General features: G+C 43.7%; 1 protein-coding gene across 3 annotated transcripts; it reads left to right on the forward strand.

The window, feature by feature from the left end:
• On the forward strand, window positions 1-27,765 carry usp48 (ubiquitin specific peptidase 48). 3 transcript variants are annotated; one of them, XM_082534077.1, is made up of 27 exons: window positions 1-763; window positions 1,329-1,449; window positions 1,589-1,730; window positions 2,823-2,950; window positions 4,169-4,293; window positions 6,167-6,275; window positions 6,438-6,571; window positions 8,672-8,757; window positions 9,215-9,394; window positions 11,492-11,629; window positions 11,739-11,888; window positions 16,048-16,248; window positions 17,116-17,227; window positions 17,317-17,453; window positions 18,161-18,235; window positions 18,363-18,487; window positions 21,351-21,473; window positions 21,586-21,647; window positions 21,789-21,899; window positions 22,267-22,397; window positions 24,264-24,370; window positions 24,460-24,567; window positions 25,011-25,193; window positions 25,277-25,402; window positions 25,522-25,570; window positions 25,656-25,682; window positions 27,049-27,765. In XM_082534077.1, exons 1-27 carry the CDS (start codon window positions 630-632, stop codon window positions 27,069-27,071), a joined length of 3,147 nt encoding a protein of 1,048 aa, XP_082390203.1. In that variant the 5' UTR covers window positions 1-629; the 3' UTR covers window positions 27,072-27,765. The 3 variants fall into 3 exon arrangements, with proteins under 3 accessions (XP_082390203.1, XP_082390202.1, XP_082390204.1); XM_082534076.1 differs by having other exon boundaries at window positions 5-763; window positions 17,317-17,459; XM_082534078.1 differs by lacking the exons at window positions 24,460-24,567; window positions 25,011-25,193; window positions 25,277-25,402; ... (1 more) ...; window positions 25,656-25,682; window positions 27,049-27,765 and having other exon boundaries at window positions 10-763; window positions 17,317-17,459; window positions 22,272-22,397.
• Window positions 27,766-27,904: the final 139 nt, after the last annotated feature.

The raw sequence follows: 27,904 nt of genomic DNA on the forward strand, positions 1-27,904 counted from the left end.
TCATTTGTGCAGAGAGCAGGCCCCTCCTCCTCCGAAGAGTAGCGACGTCACATTTTGACGTCGTGTTGATTTTGAGCGGAGAAGTAATTTATTTATAAACTGACGCAAGGGCGCTAAATCTAAAATAAACCGTGAATAAAATGTGAAAATACATAAATACTTTTGGTGAAGCAGCTGCACGTATGAACGGTTCGAGAAATTTGACCTTAACACAATAAACTTGCTACGTTAGCGTTAGAGAGCGTTAAATAGAAAGTACAGAGGAAAATGACTTGCTAGCACAGCCGGTCGGGCTACATTTTAGCTAGCTAGCTAGCTAACCGTAGTAAGAGTGTTGTTTTTCTGGCGTTACCCTGCAAATACTGTTAGTGGTAGTTTGTCGTCTTTTATTAACCCTTCCGTTGTTACGTTGTGGACTCATGGACTTACAACTATGTTCAACAGGGTTATGAGAGAACGCTAGCATTAGCTGGCTACCTGGAGGTTGCTCAAGAAACAAGCCACGGCCAGCGATAACTCCGGCTAGCCGACAGTTTTAGCATTCCTGTTTCCACTTTAGTTAACTTGAGTCTTTTGGGGGTTTTTTCGTGTCGTATGTGTGGCAGAGGTTAACGTTACTCCATAGAATTATGGCGCCTCGCGTACAGCTGGAGAAAGCGGCTTGGCGTTGGGTGGAAACTGTGAAACCAGAAGAAATCAGGCAGGAGCATATAGAGCTAGCATATCGAATCAACCTCCCGGCCTGCAAAAGAGGTGCCTGCAGGTACAGTATCAACATTTCTAAACAATGTTTGTTGTGATAGCGCATGTTAGTGAAAATACCCCATTTGTTGAACTACATTATATTCAGATTAGTTAAAGGCTTAATGGTCGGCTGTTCCCTCGCTTGCGGACAAGCATCAAGTCTGTGGAGCAGTTTTATAGACTGTAGGAAAGCTAATGAAGACCCACTCTCGAATTTGACATTGCACAACTTAGCTCAGCCTAGCACACAGACACTTTGCTAGTGTCTTGTTAAGGTCCGCACTGTTTGCTATGGTTGCGCTACAAAAACCATTATTGGTCTCACCCCGTGGCCCCTACCTGGATACAAATATATCTATATTATTGCTAATATATGTGTAATATATCTATATCGTGGCTAAAGCGCTTCTGGATGGATGCAAACTGCATTTCGTTGCCTTGTACCTGTGACATGTGCAATGACAATAAAGTTGAATTCTATTCTAAATGTGTGGGTGGCTGTGTTTGTCAGCTGTGCGTTGTTTAAGAGCCATGTAGCCAAAGTGTGAACCAGTAAAGTTAATAGTATTCATTTGCTTTTCCAGGAGGAACTGCAAAGGGAATCCCAACTGCCTGGTTGGTATTGGTGAACAGGCATGGCTTGGAGAAATTGATGAAAGTGCTTTTCACAGTATCGATGACCCAAATTCAGAACGTCGAGAAAAGGTACTGCAAATGATTTTCTCACATGGCCTTTTTTTGGCTGCCTTGCTTGATGATTGACAGTCCAAGTCCTGGCCACATGTAGAAACAGTATATGTAAAGATAAGGTTATGTCTCTCTGTCTGTCTCTGCCCCTTTCTAGAACACATTTGTTGGGTTGACCAACCTTGGTGCAACATGTTACGTCAACACATTTCTGCAAGTATGGTTCCACAACCTGGAGCTGCGTAGGAGTCTCTATCAGTGCCAAAATTCAAGAGCAGAGGAACATGACACTGAGTCTGGTATAAGTCAAAACTAAATCCTGGGCTGCTTCTGTGTTTTTATTTGTTTTCCAAGTAAACTCGGCAGGTTTTAGCCAGATTTGGAAAGGTGTTGTTGCTTGTTGTACATATAAATAACATAGTACACACGTCGGTATGCAGTAGTTGGCACTTGTTCTTGTGCTTTCATAGATTCCTACTGATACTGGTGGCTGTAGCTCAGGTGGTAGAGCAGGCAGGTCACCTACTAACTGGAAGGTTGGTGGTTCGATCGATCCCAGTCTGTTCCAGTCTGCATGCCAAATATCCTTGGGCGAGATACTACCCCCATGTTGTTCTCCGATGCGTCCATCAGAGTATTAATGTTGTGCGAACGTTAGTTAGAAAGCACTTAGTAACCTATTAGGGAAAAGTGCTTGTGTGATTGGGTGAATGAACAAGTTGTGTAAAGCACTTTGAGTGCTCAGAGTAGAAAAATGCTGTATAAGAACCAGTCCATTTCCCATACTGGTTCCTACCCAAAGTACAAACACAGGGTTGGTTGTTAGATTCTAAATTGGCCGTGTGTGTGATGCAAAAGTGTCCAGAATCAAGCTGTTTGTGAATGTATGAGTAAATGTAACTTTTCTTGTAAAGCACCTGGGTCTTCTACCAATCCCAGTGTTGGAGGATCAATCCCTGGTCCTGCAGTCCTGGTTTCTCTGGTCTGTGTGGTCTGTATCTCGGTCCTTGGGCGAGATACTGAACCCTGAGTTGCCCCAGTTGCACCTCGCGGTGTGAGTGTGTGACAAAAAGACTGATCATTACATGCACCATCACTTCACGGAACAACCAAAACGGAGGAGAATACAGTCATCTCACTCACATTCAGTCTGATGGATGCATTGGAGAGCAGCTTGGAGTATTTGGCAAGCGCACAGCAAAATTCAAACTTTCTTGTGTGAAATGTGAAAGGCCCAATGCTCTGCTGGACTAGTACTCATTTCTACTGTTTTGAATGTATTTTCAAGTAACTGACATAATTTGCTTAAAGCAAAAGTTGACTTTTTATGTTAGCTACTGTGACAGTGCATATACAGTATACTGTGAAGGCTTATCCTCTGTCTATTTCAGATTACGAGCCCCAGTCCATCTGTGAGCATCTACAGTATCTGTTCGCTCTCCTGCAGAATAGCAACAGAAAGTACATCGACCCTTCAGGGCTAGTGAAAGCACTTGGTCTGGACACAGGACAGCAACAGGTACATTCAGTCCCATTTATCTATGTGTCCAAGGAGCCAGGCAAAATGATCTCACAATATCTTTTGAGACAATCTGAAGTTCTTTGTTGCACACTGCTTTTGTTTCAGTCCAGTCTTTGTACCTGAACATTTTCAAAGGAATGTTTGTTAAGCCACTAAACACTGATCTGTGAATCACTCGAGCATTAAAAAGCACACGTAACTTACAGGATGAATCGCTGTTCTGTACACATAACAGAAACTTGGCAAAACTGTATTTTTAGCCATTTTGTTACTAGAAGCCACAGTTGGTTCCCATAAGAGGCATGTACAAATCACATTATAATTGAATAATATCAACACTTAGCAGTAAATCAGGAAGAAAAACCCAGATATAGTCAATTATTGTGCTGTACTTTATGTTTTTAGGTGTTTGGGGTTTTTTAAGGTTTTTTTGTTTTCAAGGTAAGTCACCTCGAGAACTGTGGGCTGTATTACAAAGTCAGGTCAACCAGTGTGCGGCCTGGATTAACTCCCTAACACTGCCAAACTGGATAAACAGTCAAATGAAGCTAGTTATCAGCTAGTTAACCGAAGGTTTCCCCTGTGTGTGGCGTTGACATCATGTGACCAATCTAAAACAGCTACTTCATGGGTCATTGGAGGCTTCCTCCACAGAAAATGTGTCACCTACTCCAGTCAGACATTTTCAGAGAACCGAGGTCACAAAATACAATACTGCTGCAACAAAGCCCGTGCAATTAATGCTGCAGAAAGTGGCTGTTCTGTTGATTTAGCAGACAAAATGGTCAGATAAACATTTTAATTCCAGTGAACTAGTTCATGGCCGAGTGTGTATTTTGGTGCTGCTGTTGGCTGCTCATGGCTGCACATCTGAGCTCCACACTTTAAACTGGATCCATTCAAACATTAAAGCGCACTGTTCCATAGATGTGGCCATCGCGTTGGTTTGTTGCAGGTCAAAGTGAAATGAATTTTACTCGTTGAACATTCTTAGTGGGTGTTCTGTGTTTCAGTAGCTGCAGCTCTAGCAGTGCAAAAACGACGAGCAGCCGATTACAAACACGTATACAAATGACACTCAGAGAAAATTTGCCTAAGAGTTGAGAATGTGTTGAAGAATAAAGGTGCTCATAGCAAATATTGGCTTTCAAGCTTGTTAGGAACGTGCACACACTCTGCTTTTTGTCCTACTGACTTCAGAGCCTTTATTTTCAGGATGCCCAGGAGTTCTCGAAGCTGTTCCTGTCCCTGCTGGAGGACACACTGTCCAAACAGAAGAACCCGAACCTGCGGAACGTCATTCAGCAGCAGTTCTGTGGACAGTTCTCCTATGTTACTGTGTAAGGCTTCTTATTACTTACACTTGTTTCAATAGAGTACTGCTGTGTGTGGATTTGTTTTTCACATGTGACATAGTACTAACACGTGTAAATGCTCACCTCAGAGCTCTGCTGTCAAAGCCTGACGCAGATGGAGCTCTGTCTGTGAAGCTGAAGCTCTAAGTGCTTAACGTTTGGAGAACATGTTCTTAGAACATGTTTAGTGTCAGTACAGAACATTACATCACGTTACATTGGTTGGTAGAAACTCAGCATACATACACTTCTTTGCTGAAGATTAAGTTTTCCATCAGTCTGTATCCCTGCTAACCCTTACAGAACTGTAGTTTGAACCCCAACTGTGAGTGAGTTGTTGGGCCTTGGCTCATAAGAACGGTATACAATGGCTTTTCTGACTTTGACACAAAACTACACAGTGATTTGGACACGGCACATTTGTGTGTCAGGCTGGTTCCTGTCAGAATGCAGTGATGAGGAAGACAGGAAGGTCTCCTGTTCCACACAGATGTGCTGCTTGTTTATGTTTACAGTTCTTGGAAAATAGTTCTTTATCTTATGTTTCTGCCGTTTGCTACATAGGAGGGGTTTCACAGGTGTGGCTTAGTGTGTGTGCATATTTATTTCATATTAGAGTTAGCATTTGGACTGCAACATGAATCATTCAAATGTGCTGAGTAGGGATGGGGATTGATGAGATTTTCACGATTCCGATTCCATTTTCGATTCTGTTTAACAATTCGATTCTTTATCGATTCTCTTTAAAAAAGGAGAACACTTGGAACTGTGTTTTATATCTTCTCTTTGAACAAGATAGAAATTTAGGAGTAACATGGCCTTACAAACCCAGCAGTGAGATCTTAAGAGATCCAGCCTACGGCTCTTCAATGGGGTGTCACAGGGTCCCCAGGAAAAAATATTGTAAATGTAAAATAAGAAAATAAATATTCTTCTGTAGCAATAACAAAGTTTAACATAAATTATTCTGTAGCAATTACACAAGAATATCCAGTAATGTCCCTGCCTACAATTAAACACATTCACTTACTGAAAATCATCTGCTGTGGCAAACGGGTGCAAGCCTTTGACCACAAACTGAGTCACTGCTCGGTGACATTCGTCTATCCTGCCTGAAAGGAGACGCTGCCGGCAGACTGCAGCGAGAACTGCCAGCATCTGAGCCAGACTCTGTCTCGTCATGGTCACTAAATGCACAGTAATGGCAGGTTTGTAATAAGGCAGATCGCGCTAACATAATATGCACTGTTGTTGATTATTTACCTGCTGCATTAACGGGAGAGGACGTGCAAACGTTACCGCTGCTGCTGGGTTGAGATTCACGAGTCCGGAGCGGAATTAAAAACACGACATTCATTTAAGGTCATCGCGTGTTTTGTGAGCAAATGCTTTTGCATATTCGTAGTGTTTCCTCCCTTAAATGAAATCTCTACTTTGCAAGTATTGCAAGTTGCCCTGTTGTCATCCGTTCTCGTAAAGTGTAACCAAACTTTTGAGCGTTTGAGCCGCCGTGTTTCCTGCCAGGTAAATGACGCTCCGCAACGTGGTGACGTCATTCGGGGCGACTGGAATCGATAAGGGAATCGTTTGCAAAAATGGCAAACACTTCCAAGGAACTGAAACAGTGGGAACCGGTTCTTGTTGAGAACCGGGTTTCGATACCCATCCCTAGTGCTCAGCAGTTTTATGGTTTTGGTTTGAAGAAGAATGGGATGCTTAGTAAGTATTTAAAAAAAACTGAAAAACTTCAGGACTTTCCCCCCAAACTTTAAAACATTCATCTCAAAAATGACCCAGCTGGCGTTTTTGAGAGTGCATAAAGCAGAGGTGGAAATCTGTTGTTTTGGCTGTTCATCAGGTGTAACCAGTGTGGACGATCATCTGCTCTTCCATCGCGGTTTTACGAGCTAGAGCTGAACATCCAGGGCCACAAGAGCCTGACTGAGTGTGTCACCGAGTTCTTAAAGGTATCTGTCATTCAGCTACACGCAGTTTGTAGATGACATTAGTGAATTAGTTTATTTCAAATCAGAATCAGTCACATGTTAGCATATATTAGATCTGTCCAGTTTGAATTGAATTGCCTTTTAAATGCTCTGACTTTATTTTCCTTGCTCCTCACTCTGCAGGAGGAGAAGCTGGATGGGGAAAACCGCTACTTCTGTGAGACGTGTCAGAGTAAGCAGAATGCCACCCGAAGGATCAAGCTGCACAGCCTTCCTCCAACCCTCAACCTGCAGCTCATGCGCTTTGTCTTCGATAGGTCAGCCATCACTCTACATTTCTCTGATCTGTAATTTTTATGGTGGTTTCATTTAAATGGGGGCAGGATATCAACTAAATATTAATATTACATAAAAGTAATCAATTGATTTGGATGTCATTGAATGAATTAAGTACTTAATCTCCTACAACCCAGCTAGAATAGAAGGCAGCAAAGAAGTGGGTAAAGAGAAGCACGGTCGTGGAGTGCACTCGCCAGCCTAAAGAACTCAGTCCTATAGACGATCTGTGATCTGAAGCTTTGAGTTGACAAGGGGCAGCCAAGAAACCTAAAGGATTTAGAGTTTCTATAAAGAGAAGGCTGAGGAAAATGTTTGTGTGCTGCTCACTCATTTTGGATCGCAACAAATGAAAACTTAAGTTTGGTAGATCCTGATCACATTATGCTTTAACAAGTAGGATTATCCATGAAATGCTGAACACAGTTTCACAGGCCGGCCCACTCTTCCACGTTACATCTGTTATGTGTTTTAAACCAAGATGGCACTCACTCATCTTGAGACTTCAGAGTCGAATGGATGATGCTGGAGTAGCTGTGTTCACCTTTTGTACTGTCTCAACTAGAGCTGGGCGATATGAGATTTTTTCATATCACGATATGTTTTTTTCATTTCAGGCGATAACGATATCTATCACGATATCAGCCAAATAACTATATTTGTAAGATTTAAATGTGCCGTTGCTCACAAGTAAAATGTGAAATAATCAGCAGCTTGTTTTTATTTAAATATTTATTTCCCATAATAAGTTCAACAGGGTAGATGTACTTAAGGAACATGAGACTTTTTCAGATAGATAAAGGCAAATATTGCAAACTACACAAAAGGCAGCCGCTAAAGCGTTTAAGTTTCAAAATAGAACAAACGAAACAGACTAAATTGTCAATTCCACTTAGAAACAAAATATTAATTCTAAAAATAAATCTTAGTTTGTTTTACAGAAGAACAGACAAAACTGACTAACTTTTGTCAATATCAAATAAACTGAGAACTAAAAGGAAATTCTCAATCTCTCCTTGTTGTATAGCTGAGCTTTTCAAACAGTTTTAACAGTTACTTTAGTCTGACAAAAGCCGAATGATGAATTAGCGCTTCCAGTCAGAGACTGAGGCTACGTCCACACGTACACGGGTATTTTTGAAAACGGAGATTTTCCGTTTTCGTTTTAAAAAATAATCCCGTCCACACATAAAGGCAGAAATGAAGGAAAACGCTGCTATGAACATGCCAAAGCAGCAGGTGGCGCTAGATTCCTAACCGTGCAGAAATGTTGGCCAATCAGAAGTCTAGAAGCCTCGGTGGGAAAAAGTAAACAAAGCTGGGGCATAGAAGCAGAACCGAGTCGTATGTGTGGAGGGACAGTAACTGTGTGTATATGTAAGCATTTAAACACTGCAGAGAGTAGAATTAACAGTAACAGTATTGTAGAAATTCATTTCACCGAAACAATAACGTGGCGCACAGTGTGACGCATGCACCAGTTTATTGTATTTCCAGACTTGCTTTCGGCACATTTAAAGTGCAGCTACTCTGTTTTTTGTCAGACTTGAAATAGCCGAAATACCTTCACACTACGGAGCTTCTCTGGCTCTTCCGTTCGACAATCTCTCCGGCGTTGGAACCGTCATCTGTTTTCTCTTCGGTCACGCTCGGTTGATTTTTCTAGTCGGCACACTCATTTCCTCCATTACGCGCTGGCTGCTTCCCAAACAAACACACGTGCGGCTTGGCACTTGTGCTGTACGTAACAAGTCACGCGACGTGACGCTGCGGCTGTGATTGGTTCGGCTCTGCGCTACTTAATTTGGATTGGCTGACCTTTTTTTTTTTTTTTTTTGAGGACAAGAGCGGCGAAGTCTATCGCGATAGCTTAATTTCTCTATCGAGTAAAAGTTATATCGCGTTACATATCGTTATCGTTCTATAGTCTCAACTAAAATACATAGCAGTATTAAAATTAATCTTTTTTTTAAATCTCTTAAAGTCACTTTTTTAAGGAAACTAGCTGGAATTAATTAATTAAACTATTTATGTCATTGGTTTCTTCTGCCTTGAGGTCAGACATGTGTTTTCTCCTCCAGACAAACAGGCCACAAGAAGAAGCTCAACTCTTTCATCAGCTTTCCAGAGCAGTTGGACATGGGGCCTTTCCTAGAAGAAAAGCAAGGTATGAGCAGTTTCTCCGTGTGCCACAGAAAGTAGCCGCACCGATTCAACAGCTTGCACTGGCTTGTGGCAGCTATACAACAGGAATGTGGTCCAGCTTATAGATACAACTGTGTCTTGAGGGATTCAGTTACACGTTGACAGCTACATTAGTTCACACCTAGTCATAGCATAGCTCAAATGTGGATTGCACCTATGTATTTGAGGTACCTAAATAAATACATCATCTGTTGTCTGCCAGTTGTTGCACTTTAACAAAGTGACATGTGAAAAAGTTCACTTGCAGCCTGTCTCTAAAGTGGCCCCAGACCCATTGTGTATGTAGACACTGGTAAACTAAAGGGGCCCAGCACAGACCATCTCTGAATCTGGGCTGAGTGATTACATCTCCTGTATGGTTGAGGACGGTCTTACTACCCAGTAACATGAGTTATAATGTTATGTCTCCGTCTCGCCAGATGAGAAATGTGTCTATGAACTGAGCGCAGTGCTGATTCATCGGGGAATCAGTGCCTACTCCGGCCACTACATCGCCCACGTGAAAGATGCTCGTACTGGCGACTGGTACAAATTCAACGATGAGGAAATTGAAAAGATGGAAGGCAAAAAGCTACAGCTTGGTATTGAGGAGGACATTGGTACGTAGTAAGTAGCATGGAAATGGGGGCACTTCAGTAGTACCTTTGTGAAATCCCCATGTAACGTTGTGTTATTGTTGCCAAATATTATTTCTAATGTATAATGTTCTTCCATCCGTCCATTTTCTTCTGCTTACCTGGGTCTGGGCAGAGAAGCCCAGACCTAACCACCTTCTCCAGCTTGTCTGGGGGAGCACCGTGGCATTCCTCGGTAAGCGATTATATCTTACCGAGATTATATATATATATAAGAGATTATATCTCTCCAGCGTGTCCTGGATCTGCCTCGTGGTCTCCTCCCAGTGGGACATGTCTGAAACACTTCACCCAGGAGGCATCCTTTTGGTGTGGAGCAGTAGCTGCTCTACTCTGAGCCCTTTTGGATGGCCAAACTCCTGACTCTGTCCCTAAGGGAGAGGCCAGACACCCTTCAGAGGAAGCTCATTTCTGCTTTTTGTATCCACAATCTCATTCTTCCAGCCACAGCTCATGACCACAGCTGAGGGTAGGGACATAGATCGACCTTTTACACTCAGCTCTCTCTTTATTGTGACGAGCCAGTACAGCATCTGCATCACTGCAGCTGCAGCACCAGTCTGTCGATCTCCCACTCCTCTCTCCCTGTACTTGTGAACAAGACCGCGCGATACTTAAACTCCTCCACTTGGGGCAGCAACTCATGTCTGACACAGAGTGGGCACTCCACCCTTTTGAGGAGCCTCTATCAATCTTGGAGGTGCCGATTCTCATTCCCGCCGCTTCACACTCGGCTGTGAGCCGCTCCAGTGCGAGCCAGAGGCCATTATGAAAAAAATCCTTGACAAATATTTTTAGTGCTGTCAGCGTTAATGTGACTAACGCAGTTAACAGTTAACCCAACCCATCTGGAGCGCAGACTGAGTCAAAATCCCTGAAAAGTCTCTGTCAACGCATTTCAGACAGTTGGTCCAAAGTTTGTTCATTCTGCGCTCCAGATGGGTTGAGCGCGTTAAAAACTTTAATCATGATGACGGCATTAACGCTGACAGCCCTAACTTTGGAGGGAAATTAGTTTGTCCAGGTGTGGACTTCTGTCTTGTAGACGCCCAAATCAGTCCGTGCATGATTACATTCAAAAGGTCTGCGCATGCGTGAATGTATCGCTCATCATCGATTATTGGACTGACGATTGTCGGTTGGAAAGTTTTTACATATCGCCCCACTCTAGTCCAGTGATCTGTGACCAGGAAGATAACAGAACCTGGGATGCTCCTGTGTCCGAGGTTCAACTAGGGGAGGGAGTCTCCTTTCCAGCATCCTGGCATAGACTTGCACGGGAGGCTGAGGAGAATGATCCCCCCTATAGCTGAAGCTTCTGGTCCCCCTTCTTAAAGATGGGAACCACCACGCAGGTCTGCCAATCCAAATGTACCGCCCCTTATCTCCACGCAACATTGTGGAGTTGTCAGCCAAGACAGTCCTATAACATCCAGCGCCTTAAGGAGCTCAGGGTGAACGTCATCCAGCCCAGGAACTCTGTTAAACTTGTTTAACAGTGACCTCGCCCCCGGAGATAGTCAAATCGTCCCTCTCGTCCCCAGACTCTGCTTCCACTACAGAAGACATGTCAGTCGGATTAAAGAGCTCCTCGATGTATTCCTTCCACTGCCCAAGAATATCCTCAGTTGAAGCCAGCAGAGCTCCACCCACTCTATACACAATGTGGGTTGAGCACCACTCCTGAGTCGCCTGATGGTTTCCCAGAAACTCTTCAAGGCAGTCAAAGTGTTTTTTCCACGCCCTCTGCGCCACCCAGTGCCACTGCGCCCAGCCGGGCCCATGGCACTGGCCTCCGGGTACCCCAGGCCTGGCTTCAGGGCGGGGCCCCAGACAGAGTGAGCTGTTCACTAGAGTTGTCACTTATAGGGGTGTATAATGTTCTTTACTATTAAAAATGTAAACACAAGGTTCCTAACAACAGTGGACCAGCTTTTTTGTTTGTTTGTTTGTTTGTTTGTTTGTTTGTTTGTTTTGCAAATGTATTGTCAATTTTACCACCTGAGGGACGTATACACTTTCTTATAGTTGTTTTTCTTCTTTACTCCACTTGTTTCCTAGCTGAGACGGTAAAATCCCAGACAAAAAAACCAAAGTGCAGTAAAGGCTATCACTGCTCCAGAAATGCATACATGCTGGTGTATAAGGTCCAGCAGGAGGAAAGCTCAGGTCCAATCAGGACTAATGTGGAGGTGCCAGGTGTGTCGATTTTGAATTGATTTTTGCATGACCTCTACAATTGGTAAAAACAAATGGAGACCTCTGGGTGATGCATGTCTGATTGTCTTTTCTCTTTTCTGACCAACAGCCTTTCTTCAGAGGTTGGTAGACCAAGACAACCATAAGTTTGAGGAATGGTGCAGTGAGATGACTGACATGAGAAAACAGAGTGTGGATAAGGGCAAGGCTAAGCATGAAGAGGTGAAGGAGCTCTACAAGCTTTTACCCGCAAGAGACGGTCGGTAAAATCATGCCTTAATCATCCACAGTCCACTTAACAGAAACACTTAGAGTGTGCACATGTTTGTTACAGTTCAAAGTATTCTTACATGCACACAGTGTAAACTCTACTTCGTCAGGCTGTTGAGGTATATTATTGGCTCCTCGAGGATCTTCATCCTCTGAAACAACACGATGGAGTCACAAAAAACCATACCACCTTTAGTCTCTGGTGCCACTGTTGGACATATTCCAGCTCTACTGTGTCAGACTGCAGCTGTCAGTATTAGTCTTTATGTTCTGTGTCTATTGCCTAGAAGGTCAACAAAGAAACTCAAGCAGGTGGAGAACTTGTGCTGTGCTGCTAAACAAGGTTTGCTCTTGATAGCTGCAGTCCAAGGCAGTGGAACTGCCTGATTATTTTTGCATTCTTGTTACACAGTGCATGTGACGTGTGAATAATTATTTATGCGTACATGCACACACACAAACACGGCCATGTCAGGCCACGAATAGGATGTGATTTGTTGATCTCACAGTTATTAGTGCAACAGATTCCCTCCCTGTACTGTTAAGACACACATGTCTTGGGATATAGCAATGGGTGGTCTGGACGTTGGCATGCTTTATGCGATGGAGCCAATGCAGCGGGCTGTGATCCAAACACAGTGTGAAAGGGTGGCCCAGGAGGTAATAACAGAGTCAACCACCCACCAGCTTGTCAGCACTCCTTTTCAGTCGTGCTGTCCCAGGGTTCCTACTCTGACAGCTTCTGGCTGATTTAACCGGGCGGTCCCACCCCCTCCCCACCCTCAGGAGCAAAACTGCCTACGGCGCTCTATTTGAGGTGTCAGTCTGCAGAATAAAAGGGAAGGAAAAGTTAGGAGTGTGGAGCAGGGGCTTCCCACAGAGAGCCTTCTTCCCCTGCACAAATGCCACCTGGCACCGCTCTGTCCACTGGACCAGATCTGTGGCATCCTTTCGGGTGAGACTGGGGGCTGGTCTGGTCCGTGAAGTTCAGCACGAACCAGCAGTTGTAATCAGCCAGGAACCGTCTCACCTCTTTTTAGGTCTTGTGACATGGTCAGGATGCGACAGTTGTTGTTTTCGCACCTGTGGGTACAACTGCACACCTCCCAAGTGGTTACCCCAGATACTGTACCTTCTTCCATTCAACTTCAAAACTTCTTCGGGTTGCTGGTGAGCCCCGCCTGCCTCAAGTACTCCAGGACTGTGGGCACCTGCTGTACATGCTCCCCCCAGGTGTCACTATGGATGTTAATGTCATTCGCATAGGCAGAATATGCAGCGAGCGGTCCATGAGACATTGGAAGAAGCCTGGCCTCCAAACAAGACGAATGGAAGTGTGACAAACTGGCCCAGGAGCTTGTTGAGCCGGGGCATGGGATAAGCGTGCGACTCTTCTATCACTCCTATCTTCAGCATTTCAGTTAATTCCTTCTGAACAATTTAACTGTTATGTTCAGGCAGCCTGTAGGGTTATGAACACACCTTCACAGCAGGGCACGTTACAGAATAGTGCTCTATGAAACTGGCATATCGGGGCATGGGGGAGAATATATCTGCAAAACACTGTTGCAATGAAAAACACATCCGCTATCTGATCATCACAATGGAGGGAGGAGGTAATGGTGGAAATTGGCATCTCCGGCTCCAGGGCTGGCAAAACAGAACATCTCCCCCACCTTCGTCCCTGGGCACTGTTGACGAACGTCTCCTGGTCGCCCGCACCTGCGACATTCCTGCCCCGATGTACGTGCAGCTCCCGGTGAGTGGGGTCCAGTGTCTGTAGCCGCTGAGACCAATAAAGAAACAGCAGAGAGAGACGGGGTATTCTGTGCAGGCAGTGGTGACCACAGTGGTGTTATCTCCCGGAGCCACCTCCTTGGCACTGGATCCTGACGATGTCCTGCCACCTGTTGTGGCTCCCTAACCGATTGTCTCGCCCGTTACCACGATGTTCCAGTTGGCTGGTCGACATCAGTGGACGCACTCCAATGTGTCTGCCAGGAGTAGGGCTGCTCAATTAATCGAATTTTAATCACGATTACGATCTGGGCTTTCAACGATCATTAAAAATGACTGAGCCGATTATTAGCCCCTCCCTCATTTATCCGCGACACCTTAAAGGCCGTCTGTGAAAATATTGTCGGGCATAAACCGGTCCGTGGCGCAAAAAAGGTTGGAGACCGCTGATTAAGAGGACCCGAGGGAAGCTCGGAAAGCTAAGCAGAAGTTATTTGGAGAGTGACTGCCGTTGGTTGAAAAGAGTTAAAAAAAAAAAAAACTTCAGTGGTGTTGCACACTATTTTATATTATTTTTTTAAAGTCATTGTTAACCCTTTAAAGCCGGTCAGAGCAGCACGCTCCGTTTTGTGTAACTATTTTTAAATCCCTGTAGAACCTGAACCGTGTAAGCTAGCGCAATAATTTGTTTTGCATATGAAACCGGAGGAGTTGTACTTACATCTGATGCCATCAGCTTGTCCTCGGTCACGGTTTCGTTCCACATATAGCTTTGCAAAAATTGCATAAAAAGCGCTTGCAGGAACAAAAGCATAATATTCCAGAAACACGCTTTGCCGTTCCTATCAGCTGTACGTAACACTTCCCACAGTGAAATGATGCACATGCTGTTTTCTTTGCAAATTTGCATCATAGGATTGTTTTTTGTTTTTCCTGCAGTATATAAAAATTGCTGTATCTCCAAAATAAAACTATGAAGACACTCAAAATAAATTTCCTGTGGTGGGAAACTATTTTTTGCAACTTTATTGTATTTAAAGTTTTGAGGGATAAACCTCTTAAATTTCTCCAAGTAGAAATATATGTAAACAAAACAAAAGCGATTTTCAATATTTTTTGTAGTTTATTGCACTTTTTTGCAATTTATGTAATTACTATGGACTTAATGCATACATATTATTAAAATATGGGCTATAACAGTTGTATTGATGTATAGCAACTTGAAATGCTCCCACAAATGGCACTACAGCATGTAAAAAAATAATATAAGCTCTGGTGGACTTGGTTCTATAGTAGGTCTTAAAGGGTTAAATAAATATCGTCAAATAATCGTGATCTCAATTTCAGTGAAAATAATCGTGATTATCATTTTTGCCATAATCGAGCAGCCCTAGCCAGGAGCCCCTCCATGAACTGCTCAAGCACAGTCCAACTGCCTAGCTTGCCAAGTCGTGCAGCCACCTGGAATAGGCCGGTTCCTCCGGCCACATTAGCGCCTTCCGGAAGCATCAATGGTGGTCCTCTGGGAAGAGCCACAGCCAATCCACTATTGCTCATTGGACGTCTTAGAAGCTGACTTTCGCCGCTGCGGATAGGCTGAGAGCCAAGGCTTGGGCTTTCCCAAAAGGAGTGACAGCAGCCGCAGGACCCACTCCACCTCGGGCTACTAACACACCTCCACTGTGACTCAACAAACCAGAACGCCTGGGGGTCACCCCCCTCCCTGATCCAGTAGAGTCCCACCGGAGCCAGGGGGAGCAGCAGCGGTGCCAAAGGAGGCAGGCCAAGCAGCTAGCCTCTGCAGAAACTGCGTCCAGGATTGGTAAATGGTAAATGGCCTGCATTTGTATAGCGCTTTCTCTAGTCCCCCCTAGGGAGGACTAGGCAACCTTCCGATTACAAGGCGAACTCCCAACTCTTGAACCACGATTCAGCCTGGTCTTGCAGCTTCTCCGTTTGCATCTGCCACATCACCACTTGCTCTTGCTGCAACGTTGCTAGGTCCACCACCGTCTGCACCAGTAATAGGACTGGGTGTGCAGGCTGTGTTCCCACATGCCTGCCTGGGTTTTGGCACCACTGAGACACATGTGTTCTGGGACCCCAGCATCACACACATACAGTCAGGTTTACAGGCCAGTGATCATTTATTTGCAAAGGTGATCTCTGGTGATCTCTTGCAACTTTCCAGCTGCAACGGTGCCAGCCTGCCTTCCCTGGCACTGTGCCTCTGAGCCTGTCGGTTTTTGGTTTTGTTTGTTTACGAAACTGAAAGAGTAATTTTGCATGTGTAACATGATAATGTTAACACATGTATGTCTGGGATAAGGTACAGGGAACCTGCTGTTACCACAATAGAAGCCTGGATTTTTCTCCTTATGGTTGTGTCCCTCTGCTTTCTCTGTGTACAGGTGAGCCGTATGAGTTTATCCCCCTTGACTGGCTTAAGAAGTGGCTTGATGACTCCACTGCCACTAAAGAAATTGACAGCTCCCGCTTCTTGTGTTCTCATGACAAACTTCACCCAGACAAAGTGGGAGACTCCAGGAAGGTTTCCATGCAAGCTGCACAACTCCTGTATGAACGCTATGGTGGAGGGCCTAGACTGAATGGTTAGACTTTTCAAATCATGAGCTTCTGCACCCGTCATAGTTTCATTTCTTCAAGTTACACATCCATCGTTGTCATATTTAACCATGTCAGACTAATGACAAAGTGAACTAAGAGTTTCAAATTACACTCAAAATGATCTTGTTTCAGCACAAACTGTGTCATTGCAACACATTTACCACTGGTAAGGATGACAAGTGCAGACAGCTGTCAGATTCACCTGTTCACTTTGAAAAAGGTTTATTAAATGTGTTTTAACAGTTTTTGATAGGGTGTGCCTGAGAATGCAGCAAACCGATAACATTTGTTTAAAAAAGTTTGTTAGAATAGAATTCAACTTTATTGTCATTGCACATGCACAGGTACAGGGCAACGAAATGCAGTTTGCATCCATCCAGAAGTGCTTTAGTGATATAGATATATTACAATATATATTAGCAATAGTATAGATATGTGAGTATATTACAGAAATGGGTCTATTATGGTATGTTATAATGCACACGGTATGAAGTATGTTGTGAATATTCTATAACTATAAGTATGTACAGGCTGTAGTGAGTACAAGCTATGTACAGGATATGAACAGGATATAAATATGAAAAACTATACAGAATATGAAATAAATAACTTTACAGAATCTGGGATATACAGCTATACAGAAATGGGAACTGTGCAAGTTGTAAACAGTTGTAGGATTAAATATCATTGAATGTGCAGAATGATTATTTACACAGAGCTATACAGTAGTGCAGTTATTGCAGAGGTCAGTAACCTCACGAGTATGCTAGAATATGAAAATACTGCAGATTAGCTCTGTCTATAGCGTATGTTCCGTACAACAGTATAGGTCACTTTGTGTGTTTGTTTAGAGTCGTCTTTGTGCAGAGAGTGTGTTAGCCAACGATGCAGAGTGCTTCGGCTGAAGAACCAGCTCAGTGAAGATTACAAGGAAATCTCAAACCTGGTGAAGCGCACATTCAGGTAAGCACACTCTGGCTAAGCGTAGGTTGGCGAATCAATGTCCTGACTTAAGTCCATATAAAAGTACATTTTATTGCACTGTGTATCAGTGGTGCAGGTTTCTGGGTAGGCAAAGCATCTCTGCGGAGCTGGAGGCAACTGGCTTTGGAACAGCTGGAGGAGGATGAACATGAAACCGCACACAACAACAGCCAGACCAATGGACAGGGACCACACACCAACAACAGTAAAGGTTCCAATAACCCTTACAATTGTATTTTTTCTTCTGCCCTCCACTTCCATTATTGTGTTTTTGTACCTGTCAGCCAAGCTGAAAATAACAGACATTTACTGTGTTTCATTCAGTCATCATTTGCAGATTTGCTGCACATAATATTCCTCATATTAATTACATAATAAGTATTGATTTTGACCTGATTCTGATGCTTGTCCTGTTTTTGTTTTCCCTAAAGAGACCTCCCCAGGGTTGTTGAGGCATTCTTTTGTTTACTTGTTCATAAAATCTTTTTCAAGTGGCCAGAAAAGCCAATAACATTCATAGATTTTTGTTCACAACTGTAGACAGACTCTTGAATATACTCAAAGGCCATTTTATTAGGTACATCTGTTCAGCTGCTTGTTGACACAAATGTGTAATCAGCCAGTTCCTTGGCAGACACTCGTGGATTTAGCCATGTGGACGTGGCCGAGACAACCTGCTGACGTGCAAACCAAACATCAGAATGAGGGAGAAAGATGAATTTACTTTGAGCGTGGCATGTGCACAGGGGCTAGCCACGCTGTTCTGAGTATTTCAGAAAAAGAGAAGCTTTTATTGTAACCAGCAAAGTGTCCAGTGACTATGTGTGTGCACCAGTCATGCTTTGCATGTGCAGCCACGTTTGGCATCTGCGACCATGGTTTTGGATATGAACATTACCTGTTTGTTTGCAGAGTTCAGCTCAGAGCTGTCGGAGTGCACTGAGGATGAGATGAAGACTTTTAATGAAGATATCGCCTGCAGTCACGGTATTTGCCACCATCAGCAGTAATTATTAGATATGCAGATGTTTTAAACACTTTAAAAACAAAACAACGTTCGCTGTTATGGCTGTGCTAACATCCATAATATAATTCTTATGTGCCTACTGTGTAGGGGGTCTGAGTATTCTGGAAACTGAACGGAAGTTGGTGTCGCCTGAAGTTTGGACCAAGTTTCGGGAATACTTCCCCAAAGCCCCAGAATTCACCCAGGACCAAGAGGCCTGTCAGCAGTGCCTGGTTAGTGCACAGCAGTGCGTCACACTGATCCCCTGTGCCGTCACTGCAGCTACATTATGTTTGAAGTATATTTTCTTTAAGCCTGCATCACAATTTGTCAGACACAGTTCATGTTGTGTAGATGGATGGTTCATTAACCTCCTCAGACCCGAACTCTTCCACGGCAGCATTTTAAATTTCTCTTTGATATCTGGGCTGATTGGGACCTGATGAATGTAAAAACAAAGAATTACCTGATTTTTGTTTCTAAAAAATGAGAGCCACATATGAGGCTATTCATGTAAAATTTCAACAGAACAGTAGCAGTTTAACGTCCTCGTAAGTGGATATCAGGCCCTTGCAGAGCAAACTTGAGCATGTTGGTCTAAATAACCCAAAATGTGACGTCCACATATACGCAGGTCCTAGGAGGTTACACATGAACATTTGTTTACAGTAAATGAAATGGTTTGGTGTTACTAATCCACACAGCTCCAGATGAAACTGGCATTGATGTGACCCTTAAATTAAAATCAGCTGGACAGCCTTCATGATTAATGCACAGAAATACTGATGGTTTCCACCAGTGTATTGGTATTCTATATTCGGCAGCATGGTGGCACAGTGGTTCGAGTCTTTGTGTGTGGAGTTTGCCGGTTCTCCCCGTGTCTCTGTGGGTTCTCTCCGGGTACTCCGGCTTCCTCCCACAGTCCAAAGACGTGGAGTTAGTGGGATAGGTTGAGTGGTAACTCTAACTGTGAGTGCGAGTGGTTGCCTGTCTCTGGGTGTTGGCCCTGCGACAGACTGGTGACCTGTCCAAGGTGTACCCTGCCTCTCACCCCAGGACAGCTGGGATAGGCTCCCCAACAGCCCCTGGAAAAGAATGGATGGATATATTCAATACGTATGATATAATCATATTGAAAAATGAATATGTTGTCCCTCTGATGATAACCACAGCTGACAAACTTCCGTCTGTTAATATTGAGCTACAAATGAATAGAGCTTGGTATCACATTCAATTTCTAGATTTGATTCCATTTAGACTCAGTCAGTCAGAAATATTTCTGATCACTTATCAGTACAGCTTCATATTTTTACATCTACGTATAAACCAAAGCTGACACTGTGAGAGCGTCACAGCAGGCGCCTCTGTGTCAGAGTATCGAGGGTAAAACACAGAAGCAGGAAGCAGATTTGCCTGGCCTTTTATAGCACATAACCTTAAAAATATTCTGCATTCGATCAAAAACTGAAGAAAACCAGGAATCAGCACCTGAACATTAGCTGATGCTGCTGAAGCAGAGCAAAGTTACAGAGGTTTGATTGCAGACACGGGTAAGTGTCTTGCAATTTGTGATCATTTTAAAAAGTTTAGATCTCTTCGTTATTGAACAACAGAAATGAGGCTTTAGTGTGAGAGGTCAGTTTTGAAAAGAAAAAGACAACGGCAGACTGGTGTGTAATAAGCAAGCGAACAATGCAGAAAACAGAGTTGAAACTGGTCTCTGAGCACAGAGCTGTGCAGGAAGTGTGATTTTATCATGGTGGAAACAAAACAGGCAGAGTCATGATGATGTTGTGTAACGGGATGAAACCTGCAGCGTCAGCTGTCGGCTTTCAGCCCGACGCCGTGTGCCATCCACACTCTGAGTTTACGTCTTTGTGTGGAACTCGTGTACCTGCTCTCATTTACTGTTTCAGCTGTTTGGAGGTTGTTGAAATAGTTTTGTGAGCTTTAAGCTGAGAATCTGGCAAAATACATTTTTATTCACTAATCATTTGAGGATTTAATGAATTGATATCACTTTATTAGTGTGAATGCTTGAAAAGCACAGTGTTGTTCTTCTACATCTGTATTATTGCCACAAAGGCATCCACACTATTGAGTTCCTGTTTCTCTTTATTATTCTGGTTGCTTGCGCACGTTTTACTCCCTCAGCTTTGGTGCTATTTACACCGTTCAAATTCTGCTCTTTCTGCTATGACTTTTGGTGCTCCGCACTTCTATGCTTTTTGAGATATTGAATTTTTTATGCAATATTTTTTGCCCGTTTCTTCCACATTATCCATGGGGTGACTGATTTTGCTTGCCGGAATGAGCTGTGTTTTAGCTCAGTGAGATGAGCAGCCGTTCTCAGACTGGGAGGCCCAGGTTCAAATCCCGCTTAAGGCAACAATTTTTTCAGTTATCAGTTCAACTTATTTAACTCTTATCCACCCCAGCACCTTTGCCTTCACCCCTTTTCAGCACAAATCCCATCTTTTTCAGGTGTTTTCAGCAGAAATTCTGCTGATTCACCTCTTTTCTGCAGAATTTTTAGCCCTTTTGCCTCTTATCAGCACAACTTCCAACAACTTCTGCTAATTTCAGAAGCATTGTCAGTCTCTCAGTGAGATGAGTAACGGTCTTGAGATCAGAAGGGCCAGGTTCGAATCCTGCTCCTGGCAACATGTGTTTTCACCTCTTTTTAGTACAAATTTCAGCTTCTTTACCCATTTTCAGTAGAATTTTTTTGCTTTTCACCACTTTTCAGCAAAAATTTCTGCTTCTGCACCTTTTTTATAGCAGAATTTTCGGTTTCTTCACCACCATACAACTTTTTGCAACTTTTTTAAAATCTTTTTCAGCTTTTTTCAGCAGACAGCTTCAGCGTTGAGGCATCCACACAGCATTTTCGCAGGAAATGAACATTTTTCTAGTTGTGTGGATGCTTCAAAGGCAGCCACAGTTTCTTCAGAAAATGCACTTTCTAGTTCAAACTGAAATACATTTTTAAACCCACCCCTACAAATGAACATGGACCTCTGCACCATTACCAGGCGGTGGTAGATGTGCCATTTGGTCAGCTGAGGAACTGAAAGATTTGTTTTCTCTTTCCAGACGATGGAGCAGGAGGAAAAGGACAATGAGGCCGTCAGTAAGATGATGGCCCTAGACCAGAAGAACCAGCTGCTCAACCTCTTCCATGAGAAAAATCGACCAGCGCTCACCAAATGGCCTCAGGTAAGCCGAGCAGCGCGTACTCAACACCAATCCCTCTTCATATGAGTAATACTGTTTGAATGATGATGACAGAAGGTAAATACAGACGCTGTTTTCTGGTTTGTGTACCCAGGGCACAGATGTGCTTTATGTAGTTCCTCTGTTTTTTGTGGATGAGTGGAGAAAATTTATCAGGTATGTTTGTTTTGACAGTAAAGTGATTATATGATGATACAGTTTGACTGTATGCACCATTCACAGCTGATTTTGAATCCTTGCCATTCTGCAGTTTCACTTTTACTTTCTGTTTTTCTCTCTTCTGTGTGTTTTACACAGGAGACCTACGAAATCCTCCCCCGTGTCCAATGTTAGCAACACGTTGCTGCTCTGTCCACACGGAGGCTTCATGTTCACCTACGACTCGCTCATTAACGGAGAGGCACAACAGTGAGTTCTGCCTACATGTCCCAAAGTTGTCCTGTGTCTTGCTTTTAAATTTGGGTGTGTGTCGTTCTTACCGAGGTGTTCATTGCATTACCTTCCCAGCAGTATATTCATGGCCAAAGTGTGTTGTGGTTTTTCTGTTTGGAAACGTCCGTGAGCTCCACACGATCAGCACTTTGATTGGCAGTCGAGATCAAAGAAGTTTTAGATTGTCTCTGCAGGATGGCCAATTAGAAGTCAGCATGCAGCTAACGAATCATAATGCTTGGTTAATGGCTCAGGCCTTACCCTGCTGCCATTCTTCAGCTGTTGGGCTGTTTGTTTTTCATGGTGTGTTGACAAAAATGATTTTGTTGGTTGTTTCGCACAGTGTAGCTCTGCTGTGGCCAAGCGAATGGGATGTGATCAGCAGACTCTTCATCGTGGACCAGCCAATCTCCATCCACTGCTTGAAACTGACTACACCAAGTGGCTCCACCACCCAGTACACCACTCAACCTGGTAAAAGTCCAAAGTGGGGTGAAGTATGTGGAGAAGAGGGTCGAGCAAATTGAAGAGAAGAATTAAATTCCACTGTAATTTTTCTAATGATCATATAGAGCTGTGGATACTGCATGTGGACAAACATCTGAGGTAGAGCTGGGCGATAGAACGATATGTATCGCGATATAACTTTTACTCGATAGAGAAATTAAGCTATCGCGATAGACCTCGCCACTCTTGTCCTCAAAAAAAAAAAAAAAAAAGGTCAGCCAATCCAAATTAAGTAGCGCAGAGCCGAACCAATCACAGCCGCAGCGTCACGTCGCGTGACTTGTTACGTACAGCACAAGTGCCAAGCCGCACGTGTGTTTGTTTGGGAAGCAGCCAGCGCGTAATGGAGGAAATGAGTGTGCCGACTAGAAAAATCAACCGAGCGTGACCGAAGAGAAAACAGATGATGGTTCCAACGCCGGAGAGATTGTCGAACGGAAGAGCCATAGAAGTTCCGTAGTGTGAAGGTATTTCTGCTATTTCAAGTCTGACAAAAAACAGAGTAGCGTGCACTGTAAATACAATAAACTGGTGCATGCGTCACACTGTGCGCCACGTTATTGTTTCAGTGAAATGAATTTCTACAATACTGTTACTGTTAATTCTACTCTCTGCAGTGTTTAAATGCTTACATATACACACAGTTACTGTCCCTCCACACATACGACTCGGTTCTGCTTCTATGCCCCAGCTTTGTTTACTTTTCCCACTGAGGCTTCTAGACTTCTGATTGGCCAACATTTCTGCACGGTTAGGAATCTAGCGCCACCTGCTGCTTTGGCATGTTCATAGCAGCGTTTTCCTTCATTTCTGCCTTTATGTGTGGACGGGATTATTTTTTAAAACGAAAACGGAAAATCTCCGTTTTCAAAAATACCCGTGTACGTGTGGACGTAGCCTCAGTCTCTGACTGGAAGCGCTGATTCGTCATTCGGCTTTTGTCAGACTAAAGTAACTGTTAAAACTGTTTGAAAAGCTCAGCTATACAACAAGGAGAGATTGAGAATTTCCTTTTAGTTCTCAGTTTATTTGATATTGACAAAAGTTAGTCAGTTTTGTCTGTTCTTCTGTAAAACAAACTAAGATTTATTTTTAGAATTAATATTTTGTTTCTAAGTGGAATTGACAGTTTAGTCTGTTTCATTTGTTCTATTTTGAAACTTAAACGCTTTAGCGGCTGCCTTTTGTGTAGTTTGCAATATTTGCCTTTATCTGAAAAAGTCTCATGTTCCTTAAGTACATCTACCCTGTTGAACTTATTATGGGAAATAAATATTTAAATAAAAACAAGCTGCTGATTATTTCACATTTTACTTGTGAGCAACGGCACATTTAAATCTTACAAATATAGTTATTTGGCTCATATCGTGATAGATATCGTTATCGCCTGAAATGAAAAAACATATCGTGATATGAAAAAATCTCATATCGCCCAGCTCTAGTCTGAGGTTTTCACAAACTGTGGATGCGTTACTCCAGATGCCCGATCTTTATCCAAGTTATCACATATTAGGTCACAAAAACGTGCATGAAAATGAGATCATTGAGGCAGTTTCATGTACAGAGTGCACCTCACATCTGGTTCATTCCACAGCACCTTAAATAAGGCAGGGCAGGCTATAATACAGGAACAGTTTAACCAGCTCATTCAGCTAAAGGACCAGTGAGCACTCGTGGTTGTCTGCCCGTCCAAAAATCACGACCCAAACTGTGCTGAAGGTCACATTGGTTGGTTCGTAGGCACAGTTCACCCGTGAGCCCGATCAGATACTTCATCAGTGATGCTCTGGCTTTTGTCCTCGATTTATTTCAAATGGATGTGTTTGTGTGCAGATCTGTGTTGGGAATGCAGAGAGAGCTTCCTTTTCCAGCAGCAGAGGGACCTCAGAGAGTATACCCAAGCCACCATCTATATACGCAAAGTTATTGAAGACAAAAGAGTAAAGACCTTTTACCTCAAACTTTTCACAGCTGCTGCGCTGACTGTGTCTAACAGCCTCTCCTGTCACATTTATTTACCTGTGCGTAGATGATAAAGGAGGCTGCTCCAGAGCTGAGCGTCAGCAGCTCTGAAGCAGAGGAGGAGAAGGAAGAACATCCCAAACTGGATGGTGAGAAAGACCCCGACTTCAGCCAGGTAACCACACAAGCACCACGCGTCTGCAAGAGAAAGGTCTCAGTAATTACATTCAGTGGCAGGACGTCTCGGCTCAACAACGAGCGATGTCGTCAAAGCTGTCAGCAGAGAAAGGCTACAGCAGGTTCTCTGCACTAACACGACTGAGAAATATGAATGAACCCAGACAAAAATATCTCATTATAGTGCAAGTCTGCTAAGCAGCTACAAGAAATGTCTGAGTAATGATGCTGCTGCTAAATCTAGGAGTTTGTTTTTACAGTCACTTCTGCTGTGACGGCTCTAAAACCTCACGTGACCTTGAAGAAACCCATTTAGTTTGCTAGTCCTTTGCTAGCAGCACGCACAGATGTCCCTGAGTCTTTTGGGGGGGTTTCCCCTAAGACTTGTATCTTTGACTCAAATTCATCATCTGTTACAAATGAAGACTTTGTTTCTTTCAGTCACAGGACGGTGCAAAACGGCTAAAGTTGAGTGACAGCAGTGTGTCCACAGCTGCTGCTGGTGTTGTGACCAACGTGGCCAAACCAGGTGGAATCAGGAGGAGCACCCGACACAGGAAACTCCGAGGAGAGAAAGCGCTCATCGTTTCAGCTAATCAGACTCTGAAAGAGCTGAAAATACAAGTGAGGAATTCAGATTATTGAACACAAAGTAGTGAGTGGGCCAGTTTGACCAGACTAAATCCACTGTGCCTGTCATTGTCCAGATCATGCACGCCTTCTCTGTGGCTCCATTTGACCAAAATCTCTTCATTGATGGAAAAAGTCTGACAGATGACTCAGCCACACTGGGTAGCCTGGGAATCATCCCGGAGAGCATCATCTGTCTGAAGGTACACATCACAGTTTCCTCATCCTGACACAACAATCGCTAGAACGATAACCTGACGTCTACAGTGGGATCCCGTACGTTTTCCTTTTCCTCCAAATATGTTCTGTTGTTTGGCTGCAGGCTGATGAGCCAATAGCAGATTACGCTGCAATGGATGATGTCTATCAAGGTAAGTAGGCCTGTGTTTGCTTCCACTACAGCTGGATTAAAAGAAGGACTGCTTTCTTAAATTGGCTGTTCCTCTTTGTTCACAGTGAGAATGCCTGAGGAGGGATTTAAAGGTGAGCATGTTTTACTTCAAACATAATAGTGGTGGGTCACAGTGTAGGGCACAGAGCCACTGCAGCTGGGATATGGAGCAGGTGAAGGAAAAAAGTGAAATACGTTAGTTGGAATGACACCAGTAAACTCTTTCTTACTAACAAGCCCAAATGTTGGGAATAGGAACCACATGTGGGCTGTCCCAAGTTCTTTGTGTCTGAAACAGGCTGTATATACGTCCTCTGTCTAATAGCTGCAGGAGAGCCACAGGTAGTGCTGGCTGTAGGTCAGGGGTGGGCAACTCCAGGCCTGGAGCGCCGGTGTCCTGCAGGTTTGAGATCTCACCCTGGGTCAGCACACCTGAAGCACATGATTAGTTCATCACCAGGCCTCTGGAGAACTTCAGGACATGTTGAGGAGGTCAGGGACACGTCTAAAACCTGCAGGACACCGGCCCTCCAGGCCTGGAGTTGGACACCCCTGCACTGACTGGATCCCTGGCTGCTCCAGTCTGCATGCCAAAGTATCCTTGGATACTGAACCAGCTGATCGGAGTATGAATGTGTGTGAATGCATAAGCGCTGCTGCTGTATAACGAGAGACGACGTGTTTGTTTTCTAATGATGAGCGCTGTTACAATCCCAGCCTAACCCAGCGTGTTATTAAAGACAGGCCTACCCGCCTCAGCAGGCAGCCAGTGTCCTTGTTTCCCCAGTCCCATCCACAAGTTGGCAGCAGCAGAAAGCATAAAGTCAAGTCTAATGAGCTTGGAAAGCTCGTTGAAGACGAGAAGCTTCCTCAGAACTGAAGAAGCTTCTCGGATGAGATCTTAAAAACGTCTTTGAGAAACTTAAAGAAGTCCAGACGCTTTTCTCTCCAAGCTCCTTGGACTATGAGGACGTGGACGACTGAGATCCTTCACAGACATAAACCCAAGGACTCACAAACAGCTGGTGTTAGGGCTGTGCAATGTGACCAAACTCTCATATAAGACATTTCTCATCCTGATAACCACACGTCACAAAGTAGTGCTTTCACTGTAAACTCTGTGACCTCGACCTGTGTGAAGTGTTTCCAGCTGGGCGTCGAGTGTGTTGGCCCACGCATGAAGCTAACATGTTTCTTTGTGAGTGTTTATTACACGGCGTGCTGCGGGGGAAAGCCTGTTCTAACGTTTGAGTCTGAGCTTTATTTGGAGCAGCTGACGGCTCTTTCTCGTACTGTCACGTGATTCTTGTGGGGGCGGTAGAAGAGAAAGAAATATTGCCATAAACTGTATTTTGCCACGATGTGTAGTTCATCATATCACTCGTCATACAGACCTGTGACACAGCGTGTGACCGGACAGTGTTTGTATTTCTTTCTAATCACTGTGACCTCCTCTAGGCACCGGGCTGCTCGGCCACTGAGGACAGCTGTTTGTAGCTGTGCTTGAACTGGAACGATGACGGATGGAAAGTTTAAAAAAGCTTGAATATGTTGTGTCCATATAAATAAGCTCTTAAATTTGTTCTGTACTTTGTTTTTCTACCTTTTGAGTAGGCTTTCTTTGATAAAACTGTGACTATCTTGCAAAGTTCCTCTACATGAGGTTGTCTGGCCTGTGATACGAACGTTTGTAAAGAAAGCAGGTTGGAGACGCTGCACTCTGAGACCTGGCTTCAGCTCAGATCTGCTGTGGGTCAAGAAAATGTTTTATTTTTCAATCTTTTAAATTATGACAGAAGACAAATTGAAGATGATGCTCTTTCTTTCTGTTGTGTGTAAGCTTATCTTGTAACTGCAGCGTTTTCAGGTTTGTCAGAAGAATGCACTAGTTACTGTTAATTATTGCAAATATACTGGCTCATAAATCTTAGAACATGTATTACCTCCACACAGTCATTTTATATATACATATATAAATGTATATGTATGTGTATATATAAGCATATGTGTGTGTTTGTACACACACACTCGATGTGGCATTTGCAGTTACATAGCTACAAAGTATGGAAATCATACGCTGGAGAGAATGAAATGGTGAGAAACAAATGTAAGCAGTGACACGTTGTCTTCTTTTCACTGTTATTTCTTATAAACAATAAAGTTATTTTCAAAGCACCCTGCCTTCATAATGTTGAGTTCATTCAGGGCCTGACACGTCTGTGTCAGTTCATGGGATACTTGCTGATCAGTGTTCACTAACAGCCAATGAATGAACTTGCTCCAGGTTGCAGCAGCAGGTCGTCTGCGATCATAT

Source organism: Aulonocara stuartgranti, assembly GCF_965226115.1.
Source record: "Aulonocara stuartgranti genome assembly, chromosome: 5".
In the NCBI taxonomy this organism is placed as follows: domain Eukaryota; kingdom Metazoa; phylum Chordata; class Actinopteri; order Cichliformes; family Cichlidae; genus Aulonocara; species Aulonocara stuartgranti.